This window comes from Emydura macquarii, unplaced genomic scaffold (genome assembly GCF_026122565.2).
Source record: "Emydura macquarii macquarii isolate MOO-44397 ecotype Brisbane River unplaced genomic scaffold, CSIRO-AGI_Emac_v2 contig_1635, whole genome shotgun sequence".
In the NCBI taxonomy this organism is placed as follows: domain Eukaryota; kingdom Metazoa; phylum Chordata; order Testudines; family Chelidae; genus Emydura; species Emydura macquarii.
In genome coordinates, this window is record NW_027131772.1 from 166,863 (window position 1) to 192,952 (window position 26,090).

The 26,090-nt window shown below is 64.4% G+C and overlaps 4 protein-coding genes across 6 annotated transcripts; 2 read left to right on the top strand and 2 right to left on the bottom strand.

The window, feature by feature from the left end:
• Positions 1 to 1,225: 1,225 nt before the first annotated feature.
• Positions 1,226 to 3,248, bottom strand: CTU1 (cytosolic thiouridylase subunit 1). The gene is made up of 3 exons (XM_067555370.1): positions 3,157 to 3,248; positions 2,236 to 2,739; positions 1,226 to 1,863 (listed from the first exon to the last, which is right to left on the bottom strand). Exons 2-3 carry the CDS (start codon positions 2,729 to 2,731, stop codon positions 1,226 to 1,228), a joined length of 1,134 nt encoding a protein of 377 aa, XP_067411471.1. The 5' UTR covers positions 2,732 to 2,739; positions 3,157 to 3,248.
• A 2,569-nt stretch (positions 3,249 to 5,817) lies between these two features.
• LOC137157941 (beta-1,4-galactosyltransferase 3-like) lies at positions 5,818 to 15,405 on the top strand. 3 transcript variants are annotated; one of them, XM_067555364.1, is made up of 9 exons: positions 5,862 to 5,942; positions 6,767 to 6,817; positions 9,917 to 10,003; positions 11,465 to 11,811; positions 12,024 to 12,259; positions 12,530 to 12,717; positions 13,230 to 13,352; positions 13,753 to 13,857; positions 14,030 to 15,405. In XM_067555364.1, exons 4-9 carry the CDS (start codon positions 11,538 to 11,540, stop codon positions 14,178 to 14,180), a joined length of 1,077 nt encoding a protein of 358 aa, XP_067411465.1. In that variant the 5' UTR covers positions 5,862 to 5,942; positions 6,767 to 6,817; positions 9,917 to 10,003; positions 11,465 to 11,537; the 3' UTR covers positions 14,181 to 15,405. The 3 variants fall into 3 exon arrangements, with proteins under 3 accessions (XP_067411464.1, XP_067411465.1, XP_067411466.1); XM_067555363.1 differs by lacking the exon at positions 6,767 to 6,817 and having other exon boundaries at positions 5,818 to 5,942; XM_067555365.1 differs by lacking the exons at positions 5,862 to 5,942; positions 6,767 to 6,817; positions 9,917 to 10,003 and adding an exon at positions 10,941 to 10,956.
• Positions 15,406 to 16,716: 1,311 nt separating this feature from the next.
• On the top strand, positions 16,717 to 22,731 carry LOC137157947 (TYRO protein tyrosine kinase-binding protein-like). Its single transcript, XM_067555371.1, has 5 exons — positions 16,717 to 16,891; positions 18,993 to 19,013; positions 20,704 to 20,850; positions 21,197 to 21,243; positions 21,769 to 22,731. Exons 1-5 carry the CDS (start codon positions 16,831 to 16,833, stop codon positions 21,829 to 21,831), a joined length of 339 nt encoding a protein of 112 aa, XP_067411472.1. The 5' UTR covers positions 16,717 to 16,830; the 3' UTR covers positions 21,832 to 22,731.
• Positions 22,732 to 23,032: 301 nt separating this feature from the next.
• On the bottom strand, positions 23,033 to 25,910 carry HCST (hematopoietic cell signal transducer). The gene is made up of 4 exons (XM_067555372.1): positions 25,782 to 25,910; positions 24,587 to 24,613; positions 24,234 to 24,371; positions 23,033 to 23,850 (listed from the first exon to the last, which is right to left on the bottom strand). The coding sequence occupies exons 1-4, from the start codon at positions 25,819 to 25,821 to the stop codon at positions 23,807 to 23,809; spliced, it is 249 nt and encodes an 82-aa protein (XP_067411473.1). The 5' UTR covers positions 25,822 to 25,910; the 3' UTR covers positions 23,033 to 23,806.
• Positions 25,911 to 26,090: the final 180 nt, after the last annotated feature.

A 26,090-nucleotide genomic window follows, 5' to 3' on the forward strand; every position in this document is an offset into this window, starting at 1 on the left:
CACTTTACAAAATATAAGCAGCATTATCTCAATTCTAGAGAAGAGAAAACTGAGTCATGGAGAGGTTAAAAGTGACTTACCTACAGTCACAGTGACTTGGGAACAGAACCCGAATCCAGACTCCCAGCCCCCCACTCCAAACCATTAGACCCCACTCCCCTCCCAGAGCCAGGGATAGAACCCAGGAGTCCTGGCTCCCACCCCCCTCCAACCACTAGTCCCCACTCCCCTCCCAGAGCCAGGGATAGAACCCAGGAGTCTGAACTCTCACCCTCCCACACTCCAGATTTCAGGTCAGATGAAGTAAAAAAAAAATAAAAATAAAAAATCTGGGATGTGAAAGTCAGAGACCCTCCCCTGCTTGTCAATTGGCCATGGCACCATGGTGCAAACGCCAGCATCACTCCTCAGGGGCTGCTCTTATGCCAGGCGCCTCCACCCTGGCAGAGATGGGGGCAGCTGAGCGGAGGTCAGACCCGCTGCAGACAAGGCAGGCTGCAGAGTTAATGACATTGAGGGGGATGGGGGGACCCTGTCTTCCCCCCCCATCCTGCCACCGGAACTCAATTGCGCCTGCTAACCTGACCCACAGCCCTGCATGACCCACCACCTCGAGGCTCACCTGGTGCGGTCAGGACGAGGAGACGGCTGGCACAGCGCACCACGCGGGAGGCACTGGCCCTCTGGGGCTTGCCCACAATTGCCCGGACAGCGGGAGAGACGGGCAGGGTGGGAACCCTGGCGGCAGGGAAAACGGGTGGGGCAGGGAGAAGCCTTGGGGGTGGGGGGGGAGGCGGTTAGGAATCCTGGCCAGCGGGGTGGGGTGGGCTGACAGCTGGAGGGGGGAATCCTGGCAGCGGAGGAGACGGGCAGGGAACACAGGGCAGGGCGCACCAGGAGTGGGGGGATTCAGGCAGGGAGCATGAGGTGGGGGGTGTGGATTCTGGTGAGGGAGATGGGTGGGGAGCACAGGGCAGGAGGGGGAATCCTGGCAGCGGGGGAGCACAGGCAGGGGTGGGGAGGGCGGGGCAGGGACCTTCTGGGGGCGGGGAGGACAAGCTGGAGAGCACCAGGGGAAACGCAGGCCGTGGCGGGATAACGGGGGGATGGAGGCTGTGGGAAGAGATAGGAATGAGTGGCCACGGGGGGGGGGATGGGAGAGCGCGTGGCCACGGGGGGGATGGGAGAGCGCGGTGTTTCTCAGCGGCACGCCCCCCCCGCCAGTTCAGAAGTCCAGGCCTCGAGGCCCCCTCCGCTCCTGTCCGCCCCGCGGCTCGTCCTCTGCCCCTGGCTCCCCTGGGGGGGCCTGCTCCTCCAGCAGCTCCCCCTCAGCCGCGCCGGGAGCCCCCAGGCGCCTGCGCTCTTCCCGGGTGAGGGGCTGCCCGTCCCGCAGCTTGTCCCGCAGGCGCTGGTGCTTGCCGATGCCCAGCTTGGGCAGGCCGCGGTCGAGCCCCTCCAGGAGGACGCAGGCCTTGCAGAGGGGCTGGCTGGCCACGTAGCCGCAGCGCTGGCAGGCGCCGCGGGCCGGCAGGCGGAGGTCGGAGCGCAGCGAGAGCCGCTCGCCCGAGTGGCCCAGGTCGGCCACGGCGCTGGGCCGGGCGGCCTCCAGGTCCTTGAGCAGGGCGCGGGCGTGGCCGCGGTAGGCCTGCGGGGCGTAGACGCACTCGGTGCTGAAGTAATCCAGGCCCTGGAAGTAGGCGTAGAGGACGATCTCCTTCTCGTAGGCATGGCGCAGGGGTTTGCAGCGGGGGACAGCCCCCTCCCCGCCCGCCGGGCCGGCCCCCGCCCCCCGGCGCAGCCGGCCCACATCCCCCCGCAAGAAGTTCATCAACACCGTCTCAGCCACGTCGTCCGCGTTGTGTCCTGCGGGGGGGGGGGGAGACGCGAGTCAGGCTGGATCGGGCCCAGCAGAACAACCCCCCCCACAATCAGACCCCCATGGGGGGGAGGGACTCCCCTCCCCAATGCACAGCCCCCCCGAATCAGATGCGGCAGTGTCCCTCTTCCCCCCCAAATCAGACCTTGCGGTGCCCCCCCCACCTCCAGCACACAGCCCCCAAATCAGACCCTATGGCACCCCCCCCCACCCCGTACAGACACCTGGGGAGATCTTAACCAGGCTGAGCAGCAACTCCCCCAGCTGACACCCCCCCTTCCTGCGGGGATCCTGGCCACACCCCTGGCCCACGCTTGCCACACACACCCCCCCCGTTGGCTCTCCTGCCCCCCCCCCACCTGTGGCGATCTTGTCGGCCCCCAGCAGCAGGGCGCCCCGGTCCAGGGCCTGGCGCCGGAAGACGCCACAGAAGGTGCAGTTGTTGCGGGGGCCCAGGTGGCGGGCGATGCGGTCCATGCTCCAGCCGTACAGCTGGCGGTAGGAGACCACGTGCAGGGGCAGGCCGGAGCGGCGCTGGTGGCGGCGCACGGCGGCCAGGGAGGCGTCGCGGTAGCCGGCGATGCCCTCGTCCACGGAGAGCAGCCGCAGGCGCAGGCCGTAGCCGTGGCGCCGGTCCAGGAGCTGCAGCAGGTGGGCCAGCACCGTGGAGTCCTTGCCGCCCGAGGCGCCGATGGCCACGGTCTCGCCGGCTCGGAAGAGCCGCCCGTCCACGATGGCCCGGTGCGTCTCCTCCTCGAAGGCCGCCAGGAAGCAGGGGCGGCACAGGGCATGGCCCGTCTTGGGGCGCCGCAGGGCGGCCGGGGCGGTGCCGCAGGCGGAGCAGCTGGCCGGCATGGCAGGGGCTGAGAGAGACGGAGGGGGGGGTTAGAGAGGGGGGCCCGCCACACCCAGGGCCCCCCCACACCCAGGGCCCCCCCCCGATCCCTGCCCAGCACAGCAAACCACCCCACCCCCTCCAGCCAGCGCCTCTCCCCCCCCCGCCCAGCCCCCAATCCCTCCTCCCCCACCTGCTGAGCCCCCTCCCCACAATCCCTGGCACAGCCCCCCCCGCCCAGCCCCCCACCTGCTGAGCACCCCCGGCCCAGCCCAGCCCCCACCTCCTGAACCCCCACACCCCAACCTTCCCCTTCCCCAAACCCCCTGCCCACCCCCAAACCGCCCCGCCCCCCGATCCCTCCCGCGGGGTGCACAAGCTGACGCCGGGGAGGCAGCTGGGGGGACACGGGGGGCCCCAGGGAGGGCGGGGGGGTCTCACTCACCCGCTATCGGCGCTCAGCCGGGGGCTCTACGGCAGCGCTGCACACCGAGCAGCCACCAGCTCACGTGCACGCAGAACGGGTCAGCATCCCAGCATGCACCTGGCCAGAGACTGCAACTCCCAGCATGCACCTGGCCAGAGACTGCAACTCCCATCATGCACCTGGCCAGAAACTCCAACTCCCAGCACGCCCTCTCCTGCCTGCAACTCCCAGCATGCACCTGGCCAGAGACTGCAACTCCCAGCATGCACCTGGCCAGAGACTGCAACTCCCATCATGCACCTGGCCAGAAACTCCAACTCCCAGCACGCCCTCTCCTGCCTGCAACTCCCAGCATGCACCTGGCCAGAGACTGCAACTCCCAGCATGCACCTGGCCAGAGATTGCTAATTTGCAATCGCCCAGCAGGCAGCAGAGCCGCCGTAACCCCTCTGCCTATTGTTCCCTCCTTAGCCCTGCCTCAGCTCCCCCTACAGCTGCCACGGGCCCTGCCCCAGACCATGCCCTTCCGCCCAGGCTACCTCTGCCCTCCCAGCACCTTGTCCTGGCACTAGGGGACGAGACGATGCCAAGGGGCAGCCTGGGACCAGCCTGGCTGTGTGTCTGTCCTGCCCAGACCCCAGCACTGCAGGGCGCCACCCATCCTCAGCCAGCATCCGACAACAATGGCTGCTGTCCCCAGTGCCGGGTTAGGGGGTGCCATGCTGCAGGGAGCCTGCTGTGGGGCTCAGTGTTGCTGTGCAGATGTCAAACAGCTGCCACTCCCCAGCAGTAGCTGCATTTCAGCACAGGACAACTCCTATTGCTCCGTTCACAACACTGCCCCCTAGTGCATGCTGGGGCATCACGGCCACCCCTGACTGCCAGGGGAGAGCTGAGCGTCTTCTACTGAGCCAACCCCTTTGAGCACAAACCAAGCCCAAACTAACATGGCATCAGGCCACGTTCAGGCTCCAGAAGCAGCAGGCCTGAGCACGGGACACAGGATGAGTCTCCTGCCAGTGGTTTATAAGAAGCAGATGTGGGACAGAGCAGGGGGTGGAAAAGCATTTTCTGCACCCTCTAGATGCCTGGTAGCGGACAGGGGCCCCTGCAACTGCAGTCGCCCTCCGGGGTCGATAGGAGCATGGGCCATGCAGAACGGAGCAGGGATGTGGAGTTTCAGGGTAGGATCTCACCCACCCAGGGAGAGGACAGAGCCACAAGCTCCATGCCAGATGGACACACGGCCTCACTTGGGACAGGAAATTTCGGGGACAGGGGCACGGAGACGTGGCCCAGATCAGAACAGCACCTGATCTCTCCCCAGCCCAGGCAGACATGATAGAAATGCAGCCAGCTCTAGGGCAGGGCAGCGGGGGAACAGCCGCACAGGAACGGCTCGCCCGGTGCTGAGTTGCAGCCACCTAGCCGCACAGCAGCACTGAGTGCAGGAGGGAGCGTCTCTATCCTGAGCCAGTTGGCATCTTGTCCTGCTGCCTCATGACACAACCCCCCCCCCCCACCCCGAATCTGTGAGGTTGGGGCCCAACTGCTCAGCAGCTGCTTCCTGTTGTTTCTTCATCTCTCTGACCCAGGGCCAGCCTGGCCTTTTGTTTCTACCCCTCAGGCCGGGGGACCTGGAGGCCTGTGGAAGGGACGCTGCGTGACAGGAATTGGGATGGGGGCCTAGCTCCTCTCTGCAGCAGCTGTGGGGGTGAGATCAAGGTGTCAGTTTTGGGGGCAGCTGGAGCCTGGCCTGAGAACTGCCCCCCCCAAATGGTTCCTCAAGCAGATCTGTTGGAGCAATACCCCCGGCCCTAAACCCACCAGCCATGAGAATCTCCCGCAGCCCTTAGGAAATTGTCCCCAGGGGGAATTACTCCCACCGCTAAAATTTGCTCCCTTATTCCCATCTGGATTCATCTAGCTTCAACTTCCAGCTGTTGGCTGGCGAGAGGATGGATGAGCCTGGTATGCAGTACTCCCTCCCCACGTAGGCGCCTGTAGTGTAGACGGGGATCAAGGCACCCCGTCACTTTCCCGTTGTTCAGCTGAAGTGGGGGAGCTCCTGGAGTCTTTCGCACTCCGACCCCCGCCCTGATCTATCGCTCTCCCGTGGCAATCGGGGGCACCGGGACTGGGCCCGATTCTCCAGCCCAGGCACCGGGACTGGGCCCGATTCTCCAGCCCAGGCACCCCCCATGGCCAGATCCAGAGGGAAAATAACCCCTCCCCTCCCACTCCCGAGTCCCCTGGCTGTGCATCCGAGGAGCGCCTTGGTGCAGCCGATGAACCCCCACGACCCTCCCAGCCTGTGGGTCTGGAGAGGGATTTACTGCAGCGTTCTTTACCAGGCCGCCGCGTGCCTCAGTTTCCCTATTGCTTGGCAATTGGCACGGCTCCCCTGGGGGAGGGCGGAGCAGAGAGAAAGGGGGAAAGCTAGAGCTATTGGCCGGAGGGGGTGAAAATCCCCCCTACCCCCAACACACACAGCAGCTGTGAACAGCCCCTGCCCCTGTCTAGATAGTTGGTCTCTCCCCCCGCCCCTTCTTTTGGATGGTCTCTCCCAGGTTGGTGTCTCCCCCCGCCCCCCTCCCCATGGTCTGTCTCCTCGGCCAGTTGGTCTCTCCCAGCTCCGGCCCGTCTCCGACCCTCCGGCCGAGCCCCGCCCCCTCCCCCGGCCAATGGGCGGCTTGGGCGCCCGGCCACTCCGGTGACGGGGCGGAGCGGGAGCGCGCAGCGGGCTCGTGCCCGTGCCCGGCCCGGCCGCCCGGAGACAGAGCGAGCGAGCGAGCGAGTCTAGGGTGAGAGCCGGGGACCCCGCCCCCGCCCTGCGGGCACCCCGGGAGCCCCGCCCCCTCCCTTGCCCCACCGCTCCGGGGCCCCCTGCCCCACCCTGATGGAACCCACTGCCCCCCATCCTGCCCCCCATCCTGCCCCCCTGCTCCCCCGGCCGGTGCCAGGGGCGCCCCCCACCCTGCCCCCCGCTCCCCCCTATAGGGGCGGTGTGGGGCTCCCCTTCCCCCCCCTCCAGGCGATGGGCCCCTGCAGCTGGTGCCTATGGAGATGGGGGGATGCTGACCCCCGCCAGGGGAAGGGGATGAGCTGGGGGGCTCCTGGAACCCCCTACCCCCATGGGACCCCACGTGTCAGTCCTGCCCTTGTACCCTTGGGGGGGCTGGAGGGGGCGTCTGCCTTGGGCACTGGGGTGAAAGCTGGGGTGCAGCAACGGCTCAGCTGGATCCGCCTTTCTGCCCCCCCACCCCCCTGGATCAGCCCTATGGGCCTATCTGGCTGGTCTCTTGCCCCCGCTCAGCCCTAGGGCCCCTCCAACCCGCTGCCCCTCTCCTGTCGGGAGCTGGGGAGAGAACCCAGGAGTCCTGGCTCCCAGCCCCCCTGTTCTAACCTCCTAGACCCCATTCTCCTTCCAGAGTTGGGTCCATCTAGGTCCCAATCCCCTCTCCCTCCAGCTGTTCAAGGAGAAGCCGCCAAGCTCCTTGTTCTGCAGCGGCTTGTGGAACTCACTGCCACTGGAAATTGCTGAGGCCAGGAATAAAACAACTCTCCAAAGGGATGGCGCCATGTGCATGGGGTTTTTTATGCCTTCCTGCCCCAATTTCATTCACAGGTGCAGCTGGATGCCAGCACTAGGTCTCCCTCCCCATGACTGGCAGACCAGGTGGGACCCACAAACTCATCAGGACTCCTGGGTTCTGTCTCCAGCTCTGGGAGGGGAGTGGGGTCAAGTGGTTAGAGCGGGGGAGGAAGGGGCTGGGAGCTAGGACTCGGGGAAGGGAGTGGATTTGGGTGAGAGCAGGGGCTGGACGTCAGGATTCCTGGCTTCTGTCCCTAGCTCTGGGAGGGGTGTGCAGTCTAACGGCTAGAGCCGGGAGGGGGTGTAGCTTGGACTGACCCAGCATTCAGTGGGGCAGTTCTTCGGCTCGTCGGTTCAGTTCGGGGGGCTGAGATTTTTGCAGCCAAATTTTCGCTGGCCTCTGCTTTTCGCCAGCGCTTTCTGGGCACCTGCGTGAGCTGGGTTGGGGGGTGACTTTTCCCTCGGCGTGCGGCGGGGTGAGACCGGCGCTGGGGGGGGGGGGGGAGGATGCTGTTTGACACCGGGGCAGAGGCGAGAGACCCCAAAACAATCCCGGAGCTGGAGGAGAGGCCCCGGTAGCGGGAGGCTGACGGCCTGCGTCGCCGAGGACTGAGCAGCGATGGTCAGGGGATGGGGGCGAATCGGGGCATTGAGGAGCTCATGGAGGATAAAGCCGGATAAATTCCACCTCAGATGCAGGGCAGAGCTACTGCGCCGTCCTGGAGCCAGGTCGGGAGCTGGTAGGGCCTCCGCTTGTCCCTTTATAGAGCAGCCGGAGAGCACTTTATTCACGAGGATAAGGAGGGTTATCTCTGCCTGATGGCTGGGGAAACTGAGGCACAGAGCAGGGGAGTGGCTTGGCCTTGCTCGCCCAGCTTCCCTCCCACCCTTTCCCCCACATTCCCCCCCATGCCAGCACTGCCCCCCGCACACCTCCACACTCTGCTCTCACGCTTCCAGCGCCGGATCTCAGCAGCGTCATGACCTGCCACGGCTTCCCATCTCTGGCCGAGGGTCCCGGGTGGGGTGGCACGTGGGTGGCACGTGGGTGACTGGGTGTGGGCTTGGCTCTGCCTCCAAAAGGGCCCGCCTCAGGCCGTCGGTCTGAGCCTGGCTCCGTGCCCGTCTCCCAGCTGGCTCTGTGCCTTTCGTGGGTGCAATCGCCATGGGATGCCTGGCTGCCTGGGCCCGGCTGGCTGTCAAGGAGCCATTGTCTGTCTAAGGAGACTGTTGGCGGGGTGGAGCGGAACTCATCCCCCACGCTGGGGCTGGATCGGGGCCGCTGCCCCCTAGAGGGGTCCCATTCCCCAGTCCCCTGCCTGGGGCCAAATCGGGGGTGGCAAGGCTGGGGTCCCGACTGGCCTCGCTATGTGGAATGGTGCCAAGGGCTATGTTGTTTTTGGCACCCGTCCATCCCCGTGACGTCGGGTCTGCGCACGGCCAGCGCTTGTGTAAATGTCGTGCCCGGGGGAGTCAGCTGCGCTACCTGGGGGGGCTCAGAGAGGTCACCTGTGGGACAAAATAAGGACTGGTGAGTTAGAACCGGGGGGGGGGGGGGGGGGGGGGGAGGGGCTGGGATCCAGGATGCCTGGGTTCTATCCCCGGTTCTGGGAGGGGAGTGGTCAGAGCTGGGGGCTGTGGACTGGGAGTCAGGACTCCTGGGTTCTCTCCCTGTCTCACCTGCCCATTCCTTCCTTCTCTGCGTGCCGTGCAGTCCTTGCTGGGGTGGAGCTGGCTGGAGGGGGCAGAGTCTCAGACGGGCCGTTTCACCTTGCGGCTTTCTTGGTATTTGGCTGGGGAACAGTGCAGGGCGGGGTTCCCTACGCGGACAGACGTAGAGTAACCTCAGACTTCGACCCTTCCCTGCGTTTCCCCCTGCGCATGTTGCTGTCACAAAACCGCAGCATAGAACAAAGAGAGGTTGGGCTGCACCAGGACAAGGAAACTTGCTCTTCTCATGCTGCTGATGTAAATTCACCCCTGGCTCTGTGGGATAAAAAGCTTTCACTTCCTGTCCTAAATGGTAGGTAGCTGAGCAGCTGTTTCCCAGCTGCCCCACCCCAGAGGCAGCTGCTTCTCATGCAGCTCTTCCCCAGCTGCTCTGCCCTAGAGATGAAGCTGCCCTTCCCCAGATGCGGAGGTAGCTGCATCTTGCGCCGTTATGTGTGGCTGTTCCCCAGTTGCTCTGCCCCAGAGGCAGCTGCATCTCAACGTCAGGCGAGCCCTCCTCGTGCAGCATCCCCGTGCTATGTATGTAACCCAGACGGGGACTTAGACATGATAGATCCTGCTTCCTTCCTATAGAAACTGGCTGGTAGTGGCCCGAGGATCCGTGTAGATGCCTCTCACTGGCAGGAAGGGGTGTCTGGGGGGCACCCTGTGATGGGTTTGTGCTTTCCAACCCTCGGGCCCTTTAAGACGGGCGAGGAGTGGCTGCTTGGCAACCCCTGGTTGTCTAAGCAACAGCACACTGGCACACTGGCTCGCCCAGCAACCGGGGCGCTGAATCCATGGGACTCTGTCCCTGCCCCCCTTGGGTCCGGACCAGATCTCTGGGTCCCTGGCATACCCCATGCCCGCCTTTGGGTGAGCTCCCGGGCATCTCACGCTGTGCAGGACCGGTCCAGGTCACAACACGGGTGGGAGACCTGCGGGAGCAGGGCGGGGGAGGCTCAGTGAGGGGCTGCCGTGCCGTGGGGCAGGGGGCTCGGTAGGAGGTGCCGTGCTGCGGGGAGCAGGGTGGGGGGTTCCATGGGGGTGCTGTGGGGCAGATGGCTCAGTGGGAGCGGGGCAGGCGGCTTATGGGGGGCGGTGCTCGGGGGGAGGGCAGGGACTCAATGGGGGCGCTGTGCTGTGGAGAGCAGGGCGGGGGGCCCAGTAGGGGGCACTGGGGAGCGGGGCAGTTGGGGGGCTCATTTCCTTTTGCCTTAGGAACCCCGATTTTCCCAACCCCCTTATTTCCCGGTGGACGTTTTTCCCCCGGCTCAGTCTGCTGGGCAGTGTTGCTGGCGGCCGTGGCCAGGCACCAGGCTCTGCCCCAGAGGTGCGGAGCTGGGCAACACACGGTGAGATGGAAAAAAGGGGGGGGGGGTCTTGTGTCTCAGCCCCCTCTTCTGCCCCTCTTGGCTTCCCCACCGTATCCTTCCTGCTTCTCACATGTTCTCCTGCTCTGCCTCTCCCCAGGCGCCCCACGGAAAGAGCCCCGTGGCCGGCTGAAGTGAGCGAGAGCCGCCCCAGAGGAGCGGGGTGGGGGGCGCTGCCTGTCTCGAGGTAGGTACCCCAGATCTCCCTCCCCCCCAGGCCGGGCTGGGTGTCCCCAGGTACCAGAGCAAACTGGGGGATCGGACCAGGGGCCTTTGCCCTCTAAGGGGCGCCACCTCCATCCAGCCCCAGAGAAGTGGGGTTGGGGAGTCCCTGGATCCCTCCAGCTCTGGTGTAGACGTGGGTCCTTTCCCGGCCCTCGGATCCGGACTGGGGCGGCCGGCTGGAATTGCGCAAGTCGAGTCAAGCTGGAGAAACCAGTTCCCTTCCCAGTCCTGGGGAGAGGAGCGTGGGGCACCATGCGGTGTGGGGGCTGGGAGCCAGGACTCCTGGGTTCTATCCCTGACTCCGGGAGGGGAGTGGGGTGGTCTAGTGGTTAGAGCAGGGCGGGGCTGGGAGCCCGGACTCCTGGGTTCTCTTGGGGCTGATGGCCCTGCCGCTGGAATGATCCCATCCCCCCCAGCCGCAGCAGACCCATGGACAAAGGCCTCCTGGAAAGTATGTCAAACATCCAGCCCCGGGCACATGAAAGCAGCCGCGGCCCAGGGTCAGGGCCAGGTCGCGGGGCCAGGCGGAGCCGAGTCCCAGCGGATGTTGGGGGGGGGGGGGGGGCAATGGCACCCACAGCCAGGGCCCAGCCTGCCAGCCTCAGCTCTGACCAGCGCACCCCCCACCCCACCCAGAGCTGGGGGGTAGATCCCAGGAGTCCTGGGTCCCAGCTCCCTGCTCTAACCACTAGACCCCACTCCCCCAGAGCTGGAACCCAGGAGTCCTGGCCCCCTCCCAGCCCCCTGCTGTTGGGCTGGGCGTGGCGAGGAGCACCGGCATGCGGGGCGGGCTCTGTTCCCAGAAATGTTTGCTGGGCCCAGCCGGGGGCTGGCTGAGGCTTTTGTCCTTCCTGATTTCCCGGTTTCTGCCACACCAGCCGGCCTGGCCCGCAGTGTCTGGCTCACACCTTGCAGGTGAGGGGAGAGGGTCCAGGACTCCTGGGTTCTCCCCGGCTCTGGGGGGGCTGTGGGGTCTGGTGGGTTAGAGTGGGGGGTGGGCTGGGAGCCAGGACTCCTGGGTTCTGTCCCTGGCTCTGGGAGGGATGTGGGGTCTGGTAGGTTGGGGTGGGTGGTGGGGGTTGGGAGCCAGGACTCCTGGGTTCTGTCCCTGGCTCTGGGGGGGCTGTGGGGTCTGGTGGGTTGGGCTGGGGGGGTTGGGAGCCAGGACTCCTGGTTCTCCCTGGCTCTGGAGGGGCTGTGGGGTCTGGTGGGTTGGGCTGGGGGGGGGTTGGGAGCCAGGACTCCTGGGTTCTCCCTGGCTCTGGGGGGGCTGTGGGGTCTGGTGGGTTGGGCTGGGGGGGGGGTTGGGAGCCAGGACTCCTGGGTTCTCCCTGGCTCTGGAGGGGCTGTCGGGTTGGTTCCTGCGTGGCACAAGGGGCTCATGCTACCTCTCCCTGCCCCCCCCTCCTGTTCTCACCCCCAGGACGCCGTGCCTAGTCCCCCCCCCCGGCCCTGCCCCCCCACCAGCCATGGCTAGATGATCCCGGCCCAGCGCCATGCTGCAGTCCCGCAGCCGGTACCTGCTCCTCCTGCTGGGGGTGCAGCTGGTGGTGATGGCGCTGCTGTACCGCGAGGGCTACCGCCGGCGGGTCGCCTATTTCCTGGGCATCTTCTACAAAGGGGGGGCCCCGGCCGGGCTGGGGGGGCCACAGGGTGCCTCCCCCAACGCCTCGCTGCCCGGTGACGTCTACGCCAACCTCAGCCTCATCGCCCGGCCCCTGCTGCGCCCTGAGGAGCTGCCCTACTGCCCTGAGATCTCCCCGTTCCTAGGTAAGGGGTGCCTGGACGCCTGGGTTCTCCCCAGCTCGGGGAGGGAAGTGATGTCTAGTGGTTAGAGCAGGGGGCTGGGAGCCAGGACTCGTGGGTTCTCCCTGGCTCTGGGAGGGAAGTGATGTCTAGTGGTTAGAGCAGGGGGGTTGGGGGCCAGAACCTCAACTTGGTTGGGGCTGAGACAGACGTTTGCCCTGCCCCTTCCCCTGCAGGGGGCCCAATCCGGGTGACCTTCCCCCCGGGGCTGACGATGCAGGAGATCATGCGCAAGAACCCCTACGTGACAGCCGGGGGCAGGTACCAGCCCCCTGACTGCGACCCCCTGCACCGCACGGCCGTCATCATCCCACACCGCAACCGGGAGCAGCATCTGCGCTACCTGCTGTACTTCCTGCACCCCTTCCTGCAGCGGCAGCAGCTCAGCTACGGCATCTACATCATCCAACAGGTGCCCCGGACGCCGGGGTCTCCGCCCCGCTGTGGGAGGAGGGAGTGTGGTCCGTTCTTGGGCGTTAGAGCGGGCAGAGCCAGGACGCCTGGGTTCTGCCCTAGCTCTGGGAGGGGAGTGGGGACTAGTGGTTAGAGCAGGGGGGGGGCCTGGGAACCAGGACGCCTGGGTTCTGCCCTAGCTCTGGGAGGGGAGTGGGGACTAGTGATTAGAGCCGGGGGCTGGCAGTAACTCTCCCTTGTTGTCCTCCGCCCCCTGCCCCCCCAACAGGCAGGGAACTACACCTTTAACCGGGCGAAGCTGCTGAACGTGGGGTTCAAGGAGGCGATGAAGGACGAGGACTGGGACTGCATGTTCTTCCACGACGTCGACCTCATCCCGGAAGATGACCGCAACCTGTACACCTGCGACCGCTTCCCCAAGCACGCCTCCGTCGCCATGGACAAGTTCGGATACAAGTGGGTCCCCGCGCCCCGCCCCAGAGGTGGCTGCATTTCCGTGCCAGGCGAGGGGTCCCTGGATAACCAGCCCCCGCGCTCCACCCCACCCCAGAGGGGCTGCATCTCCATGCCGGGCAAGGAGTCCCTGGAAAACCAGTCCCCACACCCCACCCCAGAGATGGCTGCATCGCCATGCCCAGCGAGGGGGTCCCTGGGTAACCAGACCCCCCATCCCACCCCAGAAGGGCCACATCTCTGCGCTGGGCGAGGGGCCCTGCATAACTAGTGCTTTCACCCCACCCCAGAGGTGGCTGCTTCTCCACGCCGAGCAAGGGGTCCCTAGAGAGCCCACGCCCCACCTCAGAGGGGCAGCGTTTCTGTGCCGGGCGAATGGTCCCTGGATAACCAGCCGCTCCACCCCAGAGGGGCCACATCTCTGGCGAGTGTGATTGACAGCCCAAGTTCCCCTCCCCCGTGGTCACTGCCCCTCTGGAGCGCCCCCTGCTGACAGTGCCCCCTCTTCCCGGCAGGTTGCCCTACAAGACCTACTTTGGGGGGGTGTCGGCTTTGACCCCGGAGCAGTACATGAAGATGAATGGTTTCCCCAACAACTACTGGGGCTGGGGGGGTGAAGACGATGACATCGCCGTGAGGTAGGGGGCGGGGCCGTGAGGTAGGGGGCGGGGCTGTGGGAGAGTGGGTGGGCAGTCATCCCTTTGGGGTCTCCCCCCTGGGGTATGAGGGTGGGAAGTGGGAGGATTCCTGTGTTACTCACCCCTGGGCTAGCCCGGGTGTATGGGCGGGCCCATGTGGTCTGTTATACAGAAGGGGAAACTGAGGCACATGCGCAGCACAGCTGGGGCGAGAACTCAGGAGTCCTGGCTCCCAGCCCCCCCTCCCGCCAAGAGGCCTAGCACAATCCACAGCGCACTCCCCCCCCCCATTCCCCACTTACAGCCACCCCCCCACTGGATGGGCCCGTGGGTGTGATTTTGTGAGGGGAACACGATATTGGCTTTTGATCTTCTGACCCTGCCCCCTCCCTGCCCCCAGGGTGGCGCTGAGCGGCATGCTGATCTCCCGGCCCTCCGTCCAGCACGGCCGTTACCGCATGATCAAACACGGCCACGACAAGGGCAACGAGCAGAACCCCAAAAGGTGACAGGAGGGGGTGGGGGGGGAATCCCGGCAGTGGGGGAGGGGAGCAGTGTGGGGGTGGGGAGGGAATCCCAGCAGTGGGGGCGGGCTCGGGGGGGAGTTTCCCAGCAGCGGCGGGGCTCCTTGTCCGGCTAACATCTTCCTCCCCCTGTGTCCCGGGTCCCCCCCCCAGGTTTAACCTGCTGGCCAAGACACGGCGCACCTGGCGCCAGGACGGCATGAACACCCTGGAGTACCAGCTGCTGGCCAAGGAGCGCCAGCCCCTCTACACCAACATCACCGTCGCCATCGGCACCGAGAAAGGCCTGCGCCGCCCCACATGACGCCCCCGCCTGCTGGGGGGGGGCAGGGACTTGGGGGGGGGCCGCCCCTGACCCCACCGGACTGGAGCCCCAGCCCCATCCACCCAGGACTGAGCCACCAAAGACACCCAGCTGGAGGGGGCGGGGCCGTGGGCTGGCGCTGCTGGCAGGGTGGGGGGGGGGGGAGATCGGGCCCCTGAGCCAGGGCACGGGGTGTGGGGCAGAGCAGGGCCCGGGAGTTGGGCCCCGGCCCTGGGGGTGGGGAGGAATTGGGGCCCCTGAGCTGGAGGGCAGGGGAGGAATCAGACCAGGGCATGGGGCCCTTGAGCTAAGCCTGGGGCCCCCACTATTGTGGGGGGGGGAGGGATCAGGCCCGACTCCCCCCAGAGCCATTCGCCAGGGCTGTTTTTTATACAGAGGTCTCTTGGGGGGGTGTCTCTGGGGGCAGGGTTTGCTGTCCTGCCCGCAGAGGGGCTGGCTGCCCCCCCAAGTCTCCCATCTCCCCTCCCCATCCACACAGACACCCTTTCTTATTAAAGTGCAATTTATTTTACTGCAGTCGCCCCCCCCCCAGCTTCGTTTGTTCCTGGGTGGGGGAGGGAAGCTGATGAGGGGCGGGTGGCACAGGCCAGGTCTGCGCCGTGGGGCTAAGCCATGGGAGGGGAGCGTTGGCCATGCACTGGGGCGGGGGGGCTGACCGCCACTGCCCTGCTGGGGGGGGGACTGGGCCCCAGGGCCACCAGCTCTGCAGGGCCAAGGGTCTGTCACGGCACCAGCCCACCGGCCATGCTGGAGGTGGGGGGTGTGCTGGCCCGGCCCTGGCCCCCCTGACTGCCCTGCGATCTGCCTTTACGAACCCTGGCGTCCCCCCTCTTTGCCTCCGGGGTCTTCCCAGAGAGCCGGGGGCTGGTGGCCACCATTGTCCCGTCCCCCCCCCCCCGGGCACCTCTCTCTCACAGCCCCACTGCTACAGCAGGGGTCCCTGAACCTGGGCCCCCCACGGCCATGCAGTGGCCATGAAAGTTGCCCGGGCCCCATAGGACCCTCCGTCCCCCGGGCTGGGGAGAGGAGGTGGAGGGTTGTGAGACTCTGGACCCCCTTCCCTCCCACAGCACAGGGCCTGGGCTGCCTCCCCTAATGGAGCTGAGGCCCCCAGCCATAAGTAGGGGAGGGCTGTGGGGCTGGGACAGCCGGGGCCCGCGGGTCGGGAGTGAGGGGCAGTGCAGAGCTGGGTTCTGCGGGCGCTGTGGGTCCCCACGACCCTAAGCTGCAGGGGCACGTTCCCTATCCGCAGCCGGGGCCCGACGGGGGGCAGCGGCTCCAGCAGCCGATTTCTCCCCCTCCCTCCCAGCTGAAAGAAGTGAGAAGAAGAGGAGCAGTTAAAAGACAGGGTGGAGACACCCCCACACGCCCTGTCCCTGCCGGAGGAAGATCTGGGCCCTGGGACCCCTCGCCCTGCTTTGGCACCGGGCTAAGGGGGCGGCTCCAGCATCCCAGCTTTCAGTTAAAACCAATTCTGCTACGAGTCCTCCCCCCATGCGGGGGAAACGCTGGAAACCGGGAACCTGCCTGAGTCTGCCGAGAGCCTGAGCCTGGCGCTCAAGTGGGGCCTGATCCTGCGGGCCCCGGTCCATGGGGAAGGTCACTGGGCCCCATCCTGGCACAGCTGGGCCTGGGCCTTGGCTGACTCAGCAGCGTATGAATGCGTGCTCATTTGTGTGCAGCTGTTTGTGTTGGCAGGTGCATGCATTTGTGCCTGAGGGTGTGTGCATCTGGTGTGTGTGTGTTTGCATCCATTGGGTGTGTGCATTTTGGGTTTAGGGTGCGTTTGTGCGTAAGGGGATTTGCATTGTTGCACAACTTTGTGTGTGCCTTAGCTCGTACACATTGGTGTGTCTGTGCTTGGGTGTGCATTAGTTTCTGTGCACGTGTGTGTGCATTTCTTTGCACGGTAGCAGAGGGGCGTTTCCACCTGCACACTCAGCCGGGCATTTTGCACGTGCATTGGTGGGTGCGTGCAACCTCACACGGGCGTTCGTGCTTGTGTGTGTGATGTTAACTGCCCACAACAGCACTTCTCCTCCCCCCATGCCCTGGGTGGGGGAAGGGTGTGCGTGGGAGTGGCTACAGCTTTCCGGTGACCAGGCTAATTTCCCCAGAGGGGAGGGGCTTGGACTAGGCTCCACCTCCTATGGGGTGGCAGGAGGGGGGGGCAGAGGGATGGAGTGCAGTAATGCAAGGCGCAGTGGGGGGGGGGGGGGCCTGGGAGGAGGTGTGGGGCTGCAGTGGGGTGTGTAGGGGGCAGTGTGGGGGGGGAGGCAGTGGATCCTGTGCAGTGTGCAGTCGGTGGGGGATGCAGTGACTGGTGCAGTGGGGGATGGGGGTGTTGTGGGGTGCCGTGCCCAGCACGGTGAGGGGTGGGGGTACCGTGTGTTGCAGTGGGGTGAGGGGGTGCAGTGGGGGGGCGGTAGTTAACCCCACGAGGGGGGAGACAGGCAGTACCCTGCGGTCTCTGGCTCCCCCCACATCCTCCCCCCGTGCGTCCCTTCCTCTTTTCGAGGGTTTCCTGTCCGCGCTGTCGCTCGGCTCCGTCCCCAGTGCCCGGCCCCTCCCGCGGGGTCCCCAGCACCCGGCAGACGTCCTCAGCCAGACTCCTCCGCACCCCGGCGCCATGGGCCCCCCGGGACCCCCAACTGTCTGCGCCCTGCTTGGCTTGGCCTGGACACTGCTGGGTGAGTCTGACCCCCTCCCTCCCCCTCCCACAGTCCCCAGACCCCCCCCACAACCCTCCCCACAGGCAGTCCCCAGGCCCCCCCACAGCCGCCAGACCCGTCCCCCTCCCCCGCAGCATCCCCCAATATCCACCCACCCTGCCTGGGCATAAAACCATCACCCCCGTAGTCCCAGCCCATCTCCATCTCCCCCCCAGCTGCCCAACCCCACCCTCCAAGAACACAATCCGCCCCCCCCAGCCGATTTGCCCTTCGTTCCCCCCCCCCCACCAATCAACACCCCCCGCCCCGCCCCGCCGGCACTCCAGGGGAGCATTGCCCATTGAGTCCCATGGGATGCTGGGGAACCCTTCCAGGAGTGGGGGTAAGGTTGGGGGTCCCAGTGGGGTCCCGTCTCCTCGTCCACCATGCCACCCTGGGCTTTCCAACTCCCCTCCCCCCCGCAGCGCTTCCCTTTCTGCACCCGCTCTCTCTTCCCCTTTCCTAGGAGTCGCTCAGCAAAGAACAACGTGTGGGAGGGGGAGGGGAGAGGCCAGGACTCCTGGGTTCTCTCCCCTGCTCTGGGAGGAGAGCAGGGTCTAATGGTTGGAGCAGGCGTGTGTGGGGTGGGGCAGGGAGCCACAACTCCTGAGTTCCACTTATGCGTGGCCTTGGTCAAGTCCCTTACCCTTCTCCGTGCCTCAGTTTCCCCTGGCTGCAGTGGTGTTAATGGGATGGCCTAGATGGAGCTAGCACTGGAAGGGGGTTGGGGGGACAACCTCACTGGCAGCCTCTGTCTCAGGCTCCTACTTATGGGTCACCCCTCCCCCCACCGTCCTCTGTCTCCTTCCTCCTTCAGCCTCCAGCCGTCACAGGCATCAGAATACCCAGCCGCAGGACGCGAGCTTCCGGCTGCCTCTGCCCTGGCGCGCCCTGGTCACATCCATGCAATGGAACCCAGGAGTCCGGGCTCCCAGATCCCCCCCCACTCTAACCACTAGACCCCCCTCCCCTCCCAAAGCTGGTACAAGTAGGTCACTGGCACAGCGCCCTAGTGGCATGGTGGGCCCAGGCTGTTGAGCCTACGGGGGCCGGTGTTGGCGGGGGGAGGGAGCTGGGGTAGGGGGATCCTGCTGCTCCACCCTTCCCCTCCCAGTACAGGCACCCGCCCAGGCCCCCAGCGGAGAAACCAGAGGCGTGAAACTGACCACGGAAACACGTCACCTGCAGAGCTGTGGGGAGGGGCTGGGGGGGCCCCCAGAGCCACTGCTCAGATACCGCAGGGAGCTGAGATCAGAACCCGGCCCTGCCCCCACTGCAATCGGGGGTGACTCCGGATCGACCCCGGGGGAGCCGAGATCAGAACCCGGCCCTGCCCCCACTGCAATCGGGGGTGACTCCGGATCGACCCTGGGGAGCTGAGATCAGAACCCGGCCCTGCCCCCACTGCAATCGGGGGTGACTCCGAATCGACCCCAGGGGAGCCGAGATCAGAACCCGGCCCTGCCCCCACTGCAATCGGGGGTGACTCTGGATCGACCCCGGGGGAGCCGAGATCAGAACCCGGCCCTGCCCCCCCATCTGCAGCCGAGATCAGAACCCGGCCCTGCCCCCACTGCAATCGGGGGTGACTCCGGATTGACCCCGGGGAGCCGAGATCAGTCAGGATCGAGTCTCAGGTCCGAAGCGACTCGCCCAAGTTTACACAGTGAAGCTGCAGCCGTGTGGGTCCCAGGATAGTAGAGAGATGAGGCGGGGGAGGGAATATTTTTTACTGGCCCCACGTCTGCTGGGGGGCGGGAGAGACGCGCTGTCGAGCCACAGGCACCGCAGGGGAATAAGTGGCCGGGGCTCCGAAGCTTGGCTCTGCCCAGCAGAAGTTGGGCCCATAAAAGCTCTTTCCTCCCCGACCCCTCGCGCCAATTACCCAGGTTTACACAGTCGTTCAGGGGCAGATATGGGAAAGGGGCCCAGAGGTCCTGGCTCCCAGCCCCCTGCTCCTTTCTCCGCTAGACCCCACTCGGCTCCCAGAGCCAGGGAGAGAACCCAGGAGTCCTGGCTCTCAGCCCCTCCCTCCGCCCCGCTATAACCAGACTGAGGGGGCCTTTTCTTTCTTTTGCAGGTTCTGTTAATGCCCAGAGAGGTGAGGAGCTGCCCCAAAACCCATTCCTTCCCTGCCCTCCGCCCCCCACTGCCTCTCCTCCCCCACGCCTCTTCCCTGAACCCCCGTCCCCTCGCTGCCCCCCACCCCTTCTCTGCCCCCCCCCTCCATGCTCCCTTGCCTTCCCCATCTCTGCCCCCCCAGCCTCCCCACCCTGTTGGGCCTCTGCTCCCAAACTCTCTCCCCTCTCTGAAAACTCCTGGCGATGGTGGGAGGTCCCGGACGGTCGGAAAAAGGCAAATCTAGGGCCCGTCTTCCAAAAAGGGAAGGAGGAGGAACTGGGGAGTCTCAGACCCGTCAGCCTCACCTCAGCCCCCGGGAAAATCATGCAGCGGGTCCTCATGGGAGACCCTTGGAGGAGAGGAAGGTGATCGGGAGCAGCCGGCCTGGATTCTCCGAGGGCAAGTCATGCCTGACCAACCCGATCCTTCGCTGCTGAGCCGGCTGGATCTGTGCAAGTGGGGGACGTGATTTACCGTCACTTTAGCAAAGCTTCTGATACCGTCTCCCCCAGTATTTGTATCAGCCAGTTACAGACGTATGGGTTGGGTGTCTGGACGATAAGGTGGAGAGAGAGCTGGCTAGATCGTCGGGCTCAACGGTAGTGATCAACGGCTCCGTGTCTAGCTGGCAGCCGGTAGCAAGCGGAGTGCCCCAGGGGTCGGTGCCGGGGCCGGTTTTGTTCAACATCTTCATTGATGATCTGGAGGATGGGGTGATGCACCCTCAGCAAGTTCGCAGCTGACACTAAGCTGGGGGGAGTGGTAGACACGCTGGAAGGCAGGGATAGGATACAGAGCGACCTAGACAGATTGGAGGATTGGGCCAAAAGAAACCTGATGAGGTTCAACAAAGACAAGTGCAGAGTCCTGAACTTAGGATGGAAGGATCCCAGGCACAGCTACAGACTGGGGACCGACGAGCTAGGCAGCTGTTCTGCAGAAAAGGACCTGGGGGTAACAGTGGATAAGAAGCCGGATATGAGTCAGCAGTGTGTCCTGGTTGCCAAGAAGGCTAACGGCATATTGGGCTGCATTAGTAGGAGCATTGCCAGCAGATGGAGGGAAGTGGTTGTTCCCCTGTATTCGGCACTGGTGAGGCCACATCTGGAGTATTGTGTCCAGTTTTGGGGCCCCCACTGCAGGAAAGATGTGGACAAACTGGAGAGAGTCCAGCGGAGGGCAACAAAAATGCTGAGGGGGCTGGAGCACAGGACTTATGAGCAGAGGCTGAGGGAACTGGGCTTGTTTAGCCTGTAAAAGAGAAGAGTGGATTTGATAGCAGCCTTTAACTACCTGAAGGGGCGGGTGGGGAGGGGGGGGGGGTGGAGCTGGGCTGTTCTCGGTGCTGGCAGATGGCAGGACAAGGAGCAATGGTCTCAGGTTGCCGTGGGATAGCAGGAAAACCTTTTTCCCTGGGTGTGGGGGAAGCGCTGGGCTGGGTTCTCTACAGAGGTGGTGGAATCTCCATCCTTGGAGGTTTTTGAGCTCTGGCTTGACAAATCCCTGGCTGGGATGATTTAGCTGAGGTTAGTCCTGCTTTAAGCAGGGGGTCGGACTAGATACTTCCTGGGTCCCTTCCAACCCTGATCTTCTATGATTCTCACTGCCCTCCCCCCACGGCTGCGTTGCTCGATGCCCATGTCTCTCTCTCTCCCCCCCCCCCCGCCCAGATTGCACCGGCTGCCCCAACCTGAGCGGGGGGCTGATTGCGGGGCTGGTGCTGGGGGACCTTCTGTTGACCCTGCTCATCGCCGTGGCTGTCTACTTCCTGGCCAGCAAGATCCACCGCCAGCGGGGGGCGCTAAGCAGCGCACAGGGTATGAGGATGGGGGTACATGGGGGATGGAGGGGGGCAGCCAGGGGATGGGGCAGTGCAAGAATGGGGGGCAGCTAGGGGATAGGGTTGGGGGGGATGCCAGGGCTGGGAGGAGACTGGAGGTGTGAGTGGAGAGGGCTGGGGACTCCAGTGACAAGGGGGGGGGCCTCCCACAGAGAAGGGGCCACCTAGGTTGAGCGGGACTGCATGGGGGGCAGTGTCCCTGCTGCCCCCTGCTGGCGAGATGGGCCCTGCTCCCCCTGTGTCCATCTGTTCCTGGTCACCACCCTCACGCACAGACGGACGTTTATTACGTTTATTTCTCTCCTCCTCCCCAACCCTCCCAGGGAACGTCAAGAAGCCCCACATCCCAGAGCTGGAATCGCCGTACCAGGTGAGCAGGATCAGCTGTCTCTCAGGGACCCAGCCCCTCGCCCCTGCCGTGTATAATGCTGGGCCTGACCGATGTTGTCTCCGCCGTGTGTCAGAGCCCCTGCACTGACCAGAGTGCATGGAGATTCACCTTCAGCTACAGCCGCTGGCTAGCAGGGATCTCAGCTCCTGAGGGATACTAAGGATCCTTAGCACCATTACTTACCCTCCCAGACCCCACATGGGGAGGAGGGGGAAATCATTAGCCCCATTTGATATGATGGTGAAACTGAGGCACAGGTTGGGATGTGATTTGCCTTGAATCAGTGGTAGAGTGAGGGATAGAACCCAGGAGTCTGGGCTCCCATCCCCGCTGCTCTAACCACTAGACACCACTCCCCTCCCAGAGCTGGACTAGAACCCAGGAGTCCTGATTCCTAGTTCCCCCATGCTCTAACCACTAGTCCCCACTCCCCTGGTAGAGCTGGGATAGGACCCTGGAGTCCTGGCTTCCAGGAACCCTCTCTGACACTCTCTCTGCTTGTAGGAGCTGCAGGGCCAGAGATCAGATATTTACAGTGACCTGAAGAAGCCGGGAGCCAATTATTAATGCCCCATCTCCATCCCACGCCTGTTCTGCACCCAAGCAGCTGGTACCAGGGTGTCAAACCCATGCAGCCTTCACTGTTTATCTCCATGCCACCCGCTCTGAGCACTGTGCTGTGCAAACACGCAGCTGCCCAAATCTCCAGCACTGATGCCACCCTGGTCTCAGGAGTGAGATTATCCGCAGGTCTTCAGCGATGAATTTCCACGCTGCTGTCTTCACTTACTCTCCAGTTCAACTGCCCTGCTTGACTCTGGCTGAGTGGGTTACAAAGACCCTGACCCTGGTTGTGGTTGTGCGATCTTAACAAAGTTGTTTGACTGGGAATTTCTTTCCTTGCTATTTTTCTGATTGACATTATTGGTACAATCTCAGATTTAACAAAGTCTTTTTGCAGGGAATTTCCTCAGCTGTATTTCCTTCACTGAAGTGATTGGTACAATATCAGTGTTAACAACGTTTTTTACTTAGAAACTTCCTTAGTTGCCCTAAAAGTTTTCTTTAAAGTTACTGGGACAATTTCAATGTTAACATTTTTTGGTTGGAAATTTCCTTAGTTGCTATTTTTTCTGGTGTTACTGGGGATTGTTAACAACGTTTTTTTGACTGGAAATTTCCAAAGTTGCTTTTTCTTTTATTGAAATTCTTTGTCCTGTTTCTATTTTAAGAACATTTTTAGTTAAGGAATTATCATCATTTTTCTCTTGTTCATTCCTGTTCCCGGTCCTCGGTCAGTGTGAAAGTTTTTTTGATTGGGAGGCTTTTTTGGTTGCAGTTTTTTTCTGGTTAAAGTTATTGGTACAATTTCCACGTTAACGAAATTTTTCAGCTGGGAATGTCCCAAATTCTTGTTGTTGAAGTGCTTGGTACCGTTTCGAGTTTAATAAAGCTTCTTTGCTGAGCGTTTCCTCAGAGGCAGATGCGTCTCTGCATCAGGTGAGCCATCCCCGCGGGGGCGTTATGTGTGGCTGTTACCCCACTGCCTCGCCCCAAGGGTGGCTGCATCTCAGATAAGATAAGATCACTAAAGTGCTGGTGCCCCCTAGAAGACAAAGGCCCTGTGCCCCATTCCCTGCACCCCTGAGCCAGCCAGTTGCCCCCTAGAGGGGCACTGAGCTGCAGGGAACAGGGTGCAGGCTCAGGTTGCAGGCTCAGGGTGCAGTCACACTAAAAAACCACCAGAGTCAAAATAATCAGTCCTCACTTGTTTTAATGGAAAGATGAAGAGAAGCAGAGAGGCGGCTTTTAGTCCCAAATTCTTTGACGCTTAGGTGCACTGAGGGGGGGGGGTCTGCTGTGGGATCTCTTCTATTTCCCCCCCCATCCCCAGGGGTGGCAGGGCAGCACCCCAAAAGTTGGCCCTCCCTCAGCATTAGCCCAGGGCCTCGCCGGCTCCCTTCCATTGCCCCCCAATGGGGGCAGGCTGGCCCCCTCCCCGCTTTCCAGATCCGAGGTGTCCCGCTGACAGTCGGGGCGTTTCCCCCACCAATCCAGCCCTGCTCAGAACGGAGCCACGGTGGGGCTGAATTCTGCACCTCCAGAGCTGGTCCCAGAGAACCCTGCTTACAGGACTCAGCCCCCCCCAAACTACAACCCCCCCCCAAAAAAAGGGGAATGTGAGCCCAAATCTATTGCCTTTACATTCTCCCCCAAATGGGGGAAAGACCCTGGGATTGGCCATGAAGCTGGGAACCCCTGGTCACCCCCAAACTGGGGCTGGTGGGGTGTGATTCTGTCACCAAGCAGCAGGGGGCGCTAGGTGACCCAAGATCCCACCTGACTGCACCCCAAATTCCTGCCCACGTCAGCCCTCCAAGCCGGCGCCCCCTAGAGGGGAAAGGCCCCGTGTCCCATGTGTGGGGGCGAGGAAATGCTAATATCTGCCGAGAATGTCTGTGTGTGTCCCGTCCCCCCCCCCCACTTAGGATGGTGGCAGCGGTGAGATCAGCTGGGTGCTGGGGCGGTGGGGCGGGGGGGGTCAGTTGACTCTTCCAGGCATGTTCATATAAACCTTCTGGTCTTCTACAGAGAGAGACAAGCAAAGAGCATCCTTTAGCAACCAGCCAGTCTGATGTGTGGGGGGGGAGGTCCAATCCTGGCAGGGGGAGGGGGCGGCGTGAGGCGAGGCAGTGTGGGGCACACAGGTCCCGTCAGTGGGTGGTGTGGGCATGGGGATCCCGGCAACAGGAGAGGGGGTGGCGGTATCTCAACAGAGAGGGGGGATCCTGGCCGGGGGGAAGGGGCGGCGTGGGGGGGGCTGCAGGCCAGGGGGATCCCAGCAATGGAGGAGGGGGTAGTGTGGGGGTGGCAGACTGGGGGGGGGGGAATCCTGGCAGCGGGGCAGGGGGCTGCAGGCCGGGGAGGATCCCAGCAGCAGGAGAGGGGTCGGGGGGGGGGGCACTCACCGCCGTTCCCCGGGGGTTTGCTGCAGCGCTTGGTGCAGTGGTAGACGCCGATGATGAGCAGCAGGGTGAAGGCGAGGTCCCCGGCCACCATGCCCACGATGACGGGCGTCCCGATCTGGTAGCAATCCCCGCACGGCCCTGCAAGGGAACGGCCGTGAGCCCCCAAAGCCGGCCTGGCTCCAGGGGCGCCAGGCAGCGGGGCTCAGCGAGGGGGGGGGGGGTGAATGGGGGTGTTTGCTGCCCCCTGCTGGGGGGGCGGAGCCCTGCGCCGTGTGGGTGTAGGGGGGCAGCTCCCCTCCCCCCGCGGTCCCACTCTCCCTGGCTCAGCTGGGACCGGCCCCCCCCCAACTCACCCTGTCCCTGGGCCGAGGCGGCGTCCGCTGCGGAGAGAAAGGAAACGGGGGTGAGTCCAGTTCCAGCCCCCTTCGACTGGCGTCCTGCCCCACGCCCCCCACACCCTGCTCCTCCTCGGCCCCTTCCCCCGCACAGCCCTCGCCCCTCACACCTGCCCCCTCGCCCCCTCCCCCGCACAGCCCTCCCCCCTCACACCCTGCCCCTCCTCGCCCCCTCCCTCACACAGCCCCCCCACCCCCGCACCCTGACCCTCCTTGCCCCCTCCCCCACACAATCTCCCACCCCCTCACACCCTACCCCTCCCCCACACATCTCCCACCCCTGCACCCTGACCCTCCTCGCCCCCTCCCCCGCACAGCCCCCCACCCTCGCACCCTGACCCCCCTCACTCCCTCCCGTTGTGCGGGCCCTCCCCCCCCCTCACACCTGAACTCCCTCTGTCCCCTCCCCCCTCATGGCCCCGTGTCCCGGCTGCTCTCCCAGCCCTGGGCTCCCCTTTCCCCAGCTCTGGCCTACAGCCCCCCCCGGTGCCCAGCTTCCTTGCCCCGCTGGGGGGGGGAGGCTCTGGCTGTGAGGAATATATGGGGGTGGGGAATGACCAGTCTGGAGGGGGAAGAGCCAGGTGCGTGCACGAACCCCCTAGGCAGCGTCTCCTGCGGCTCAGCTGCCAGGAGGAAGCGAAAGTGACGTTTGCGACACTTCCCCGGCCGGGGGATTGCGCAGGGGCTGGGGCAGTGCCAGGAGCCGGCCCGAACCGTCTTCCCTGGGGAGATCGGCCCAGCCCCCCACCCTGCCCCCCTGCTGTCGGGGCCAGCTCCTGTCCCCCACCTCCTCCCTCAGGTCACCTCCCTGTGATGCCGGCCCAGCTTCCCCACGGCGCCCCCACGCTCTCACTTAGTACAAGGGGATTGTCCCCAAATCCTGGGAGCCAGGACTCCTGGGTTCTGCCCCGGGGGTGGGAGGAGAGCGGGGTCTAATGGTTACGGTGGGGGCTGGGAGCCAGGACTCCTGGGTTTTTCTGTCCCTGGCTCTGGGAGGGGAGCGGGGTCTAGTGGTTACAGCAGGGGCGGCTGGGAGCCAGGACTCCTGGGTTCTATCCCCGGAGGTGGGAGGAGAGCGGGGTCTAATGGTTACGGTGGGGGCTGGGAGCCAGGACTCCTGGGTTCTCTCCCCAGTCACCAGCTGGACACTCACCGATGAGGAGGCAGAGGAAGGCCAGGGCAGGGCCCCCCATGGTGAGCGAGTCCCCGGGCAGGCCTAGGGGCAGCGCAGCCCGCGCTCCGCCACTCTCTCCCCTCCAGCAGCTGACGGGGCGATTGTTACATAATCGGGATGTTCCCCCTGGGGCCCTGCACTCGCCACAGACACCCACATCCGGGGCTGCGAGCGCGGCACGGGCAGGGCCCATGGGACATAGACACAGGATGTGTGGGAGGGGAGAGCACAGGGTGAGTCATGTTTGCCAGCCTGAGCCAGGGGCTGCTGTCACCCCCCCCCCCCATC

Bases quoted from the DNA above. Each gene is read 5' to 3' on its own strand.
- HCST (XM_067555372.1), bottom strand. From the start codon at position 25,821: ATGGGGGGCCCTGCCCTGGCCTTCCTCTGCCTCCTCATCG. The intron at 24,372-24,586 runs GTGAGTTGGGGG...GTTCCCTTGCAG, and splicing joins CGCCTCGGCCCAGGGACAGG to GGCCGTGCGGGGATTGCTAC. The intron at 23,851-24,233 runs GTGAGTGCCCCC...CTCTCTCTGTAG, and splicing joins CAAACCCCCGGGGAACGGCG to AAGACCAGAAGGTTTATATG.
- LOC137157947 (XM_067555371.1), top strand. From the start codon at position 16,831: ATGGGCCCCCCGGGACCCCCAACTGTCTGCGCCCTGCTTGGCTTGGCC. The intron at 16,892-18,992 runs GTGAGTCTGACC...TTTCTTTTGCAG, and splicing joins CTTGGCCTGGACACTGCTGG to GTTCTGTTAATGCCCAGAGA. The intron at 20,851-21,196 runs GTATGAGGATGG...CAACCCTCCCAG, and splicing joins GGCGCTAAGCAGCGCACAGG to GGAACGTCAAGAAGCCCCAC.
- LOC137157941 (XM_067555363.1), top strand. From the start codon at position 11,538: ATGCTGCAGTCCCGCAGCCGGTACCTGCTCCTCCTGCTGGGGGTGCAG. The intron at 13,353-13,752 runs GTAGGGGGCGGG...CCCTGCCCCCAG, and splicing joins GACGATGACATCGCCGTGAG to GGTGGCGCTGAGCGGCATGC. The intron at 13,858-14,029 runs GTGACAGGAGGG...TCCCCCCCCCAG, and splicing joins AACGAGCAGAACCCCAAAAG to GTTTAACCTGCTGGCCAAGA.
- CTU1 (XM_067555370.1), bottom strand. From the start codon at position 2,731: ATGCCGGCCAGCTGCTCCGCCTGCGGCACCGCCCCGGCCGCCCTGCGG. The intron at 1,864-2,235 runs GTGGGGGGGGGG...CCCCCCCCGCAG, and splicing joins GGCCGACAAGATCGCCACAG to GACACAACGCGGACGACGTG.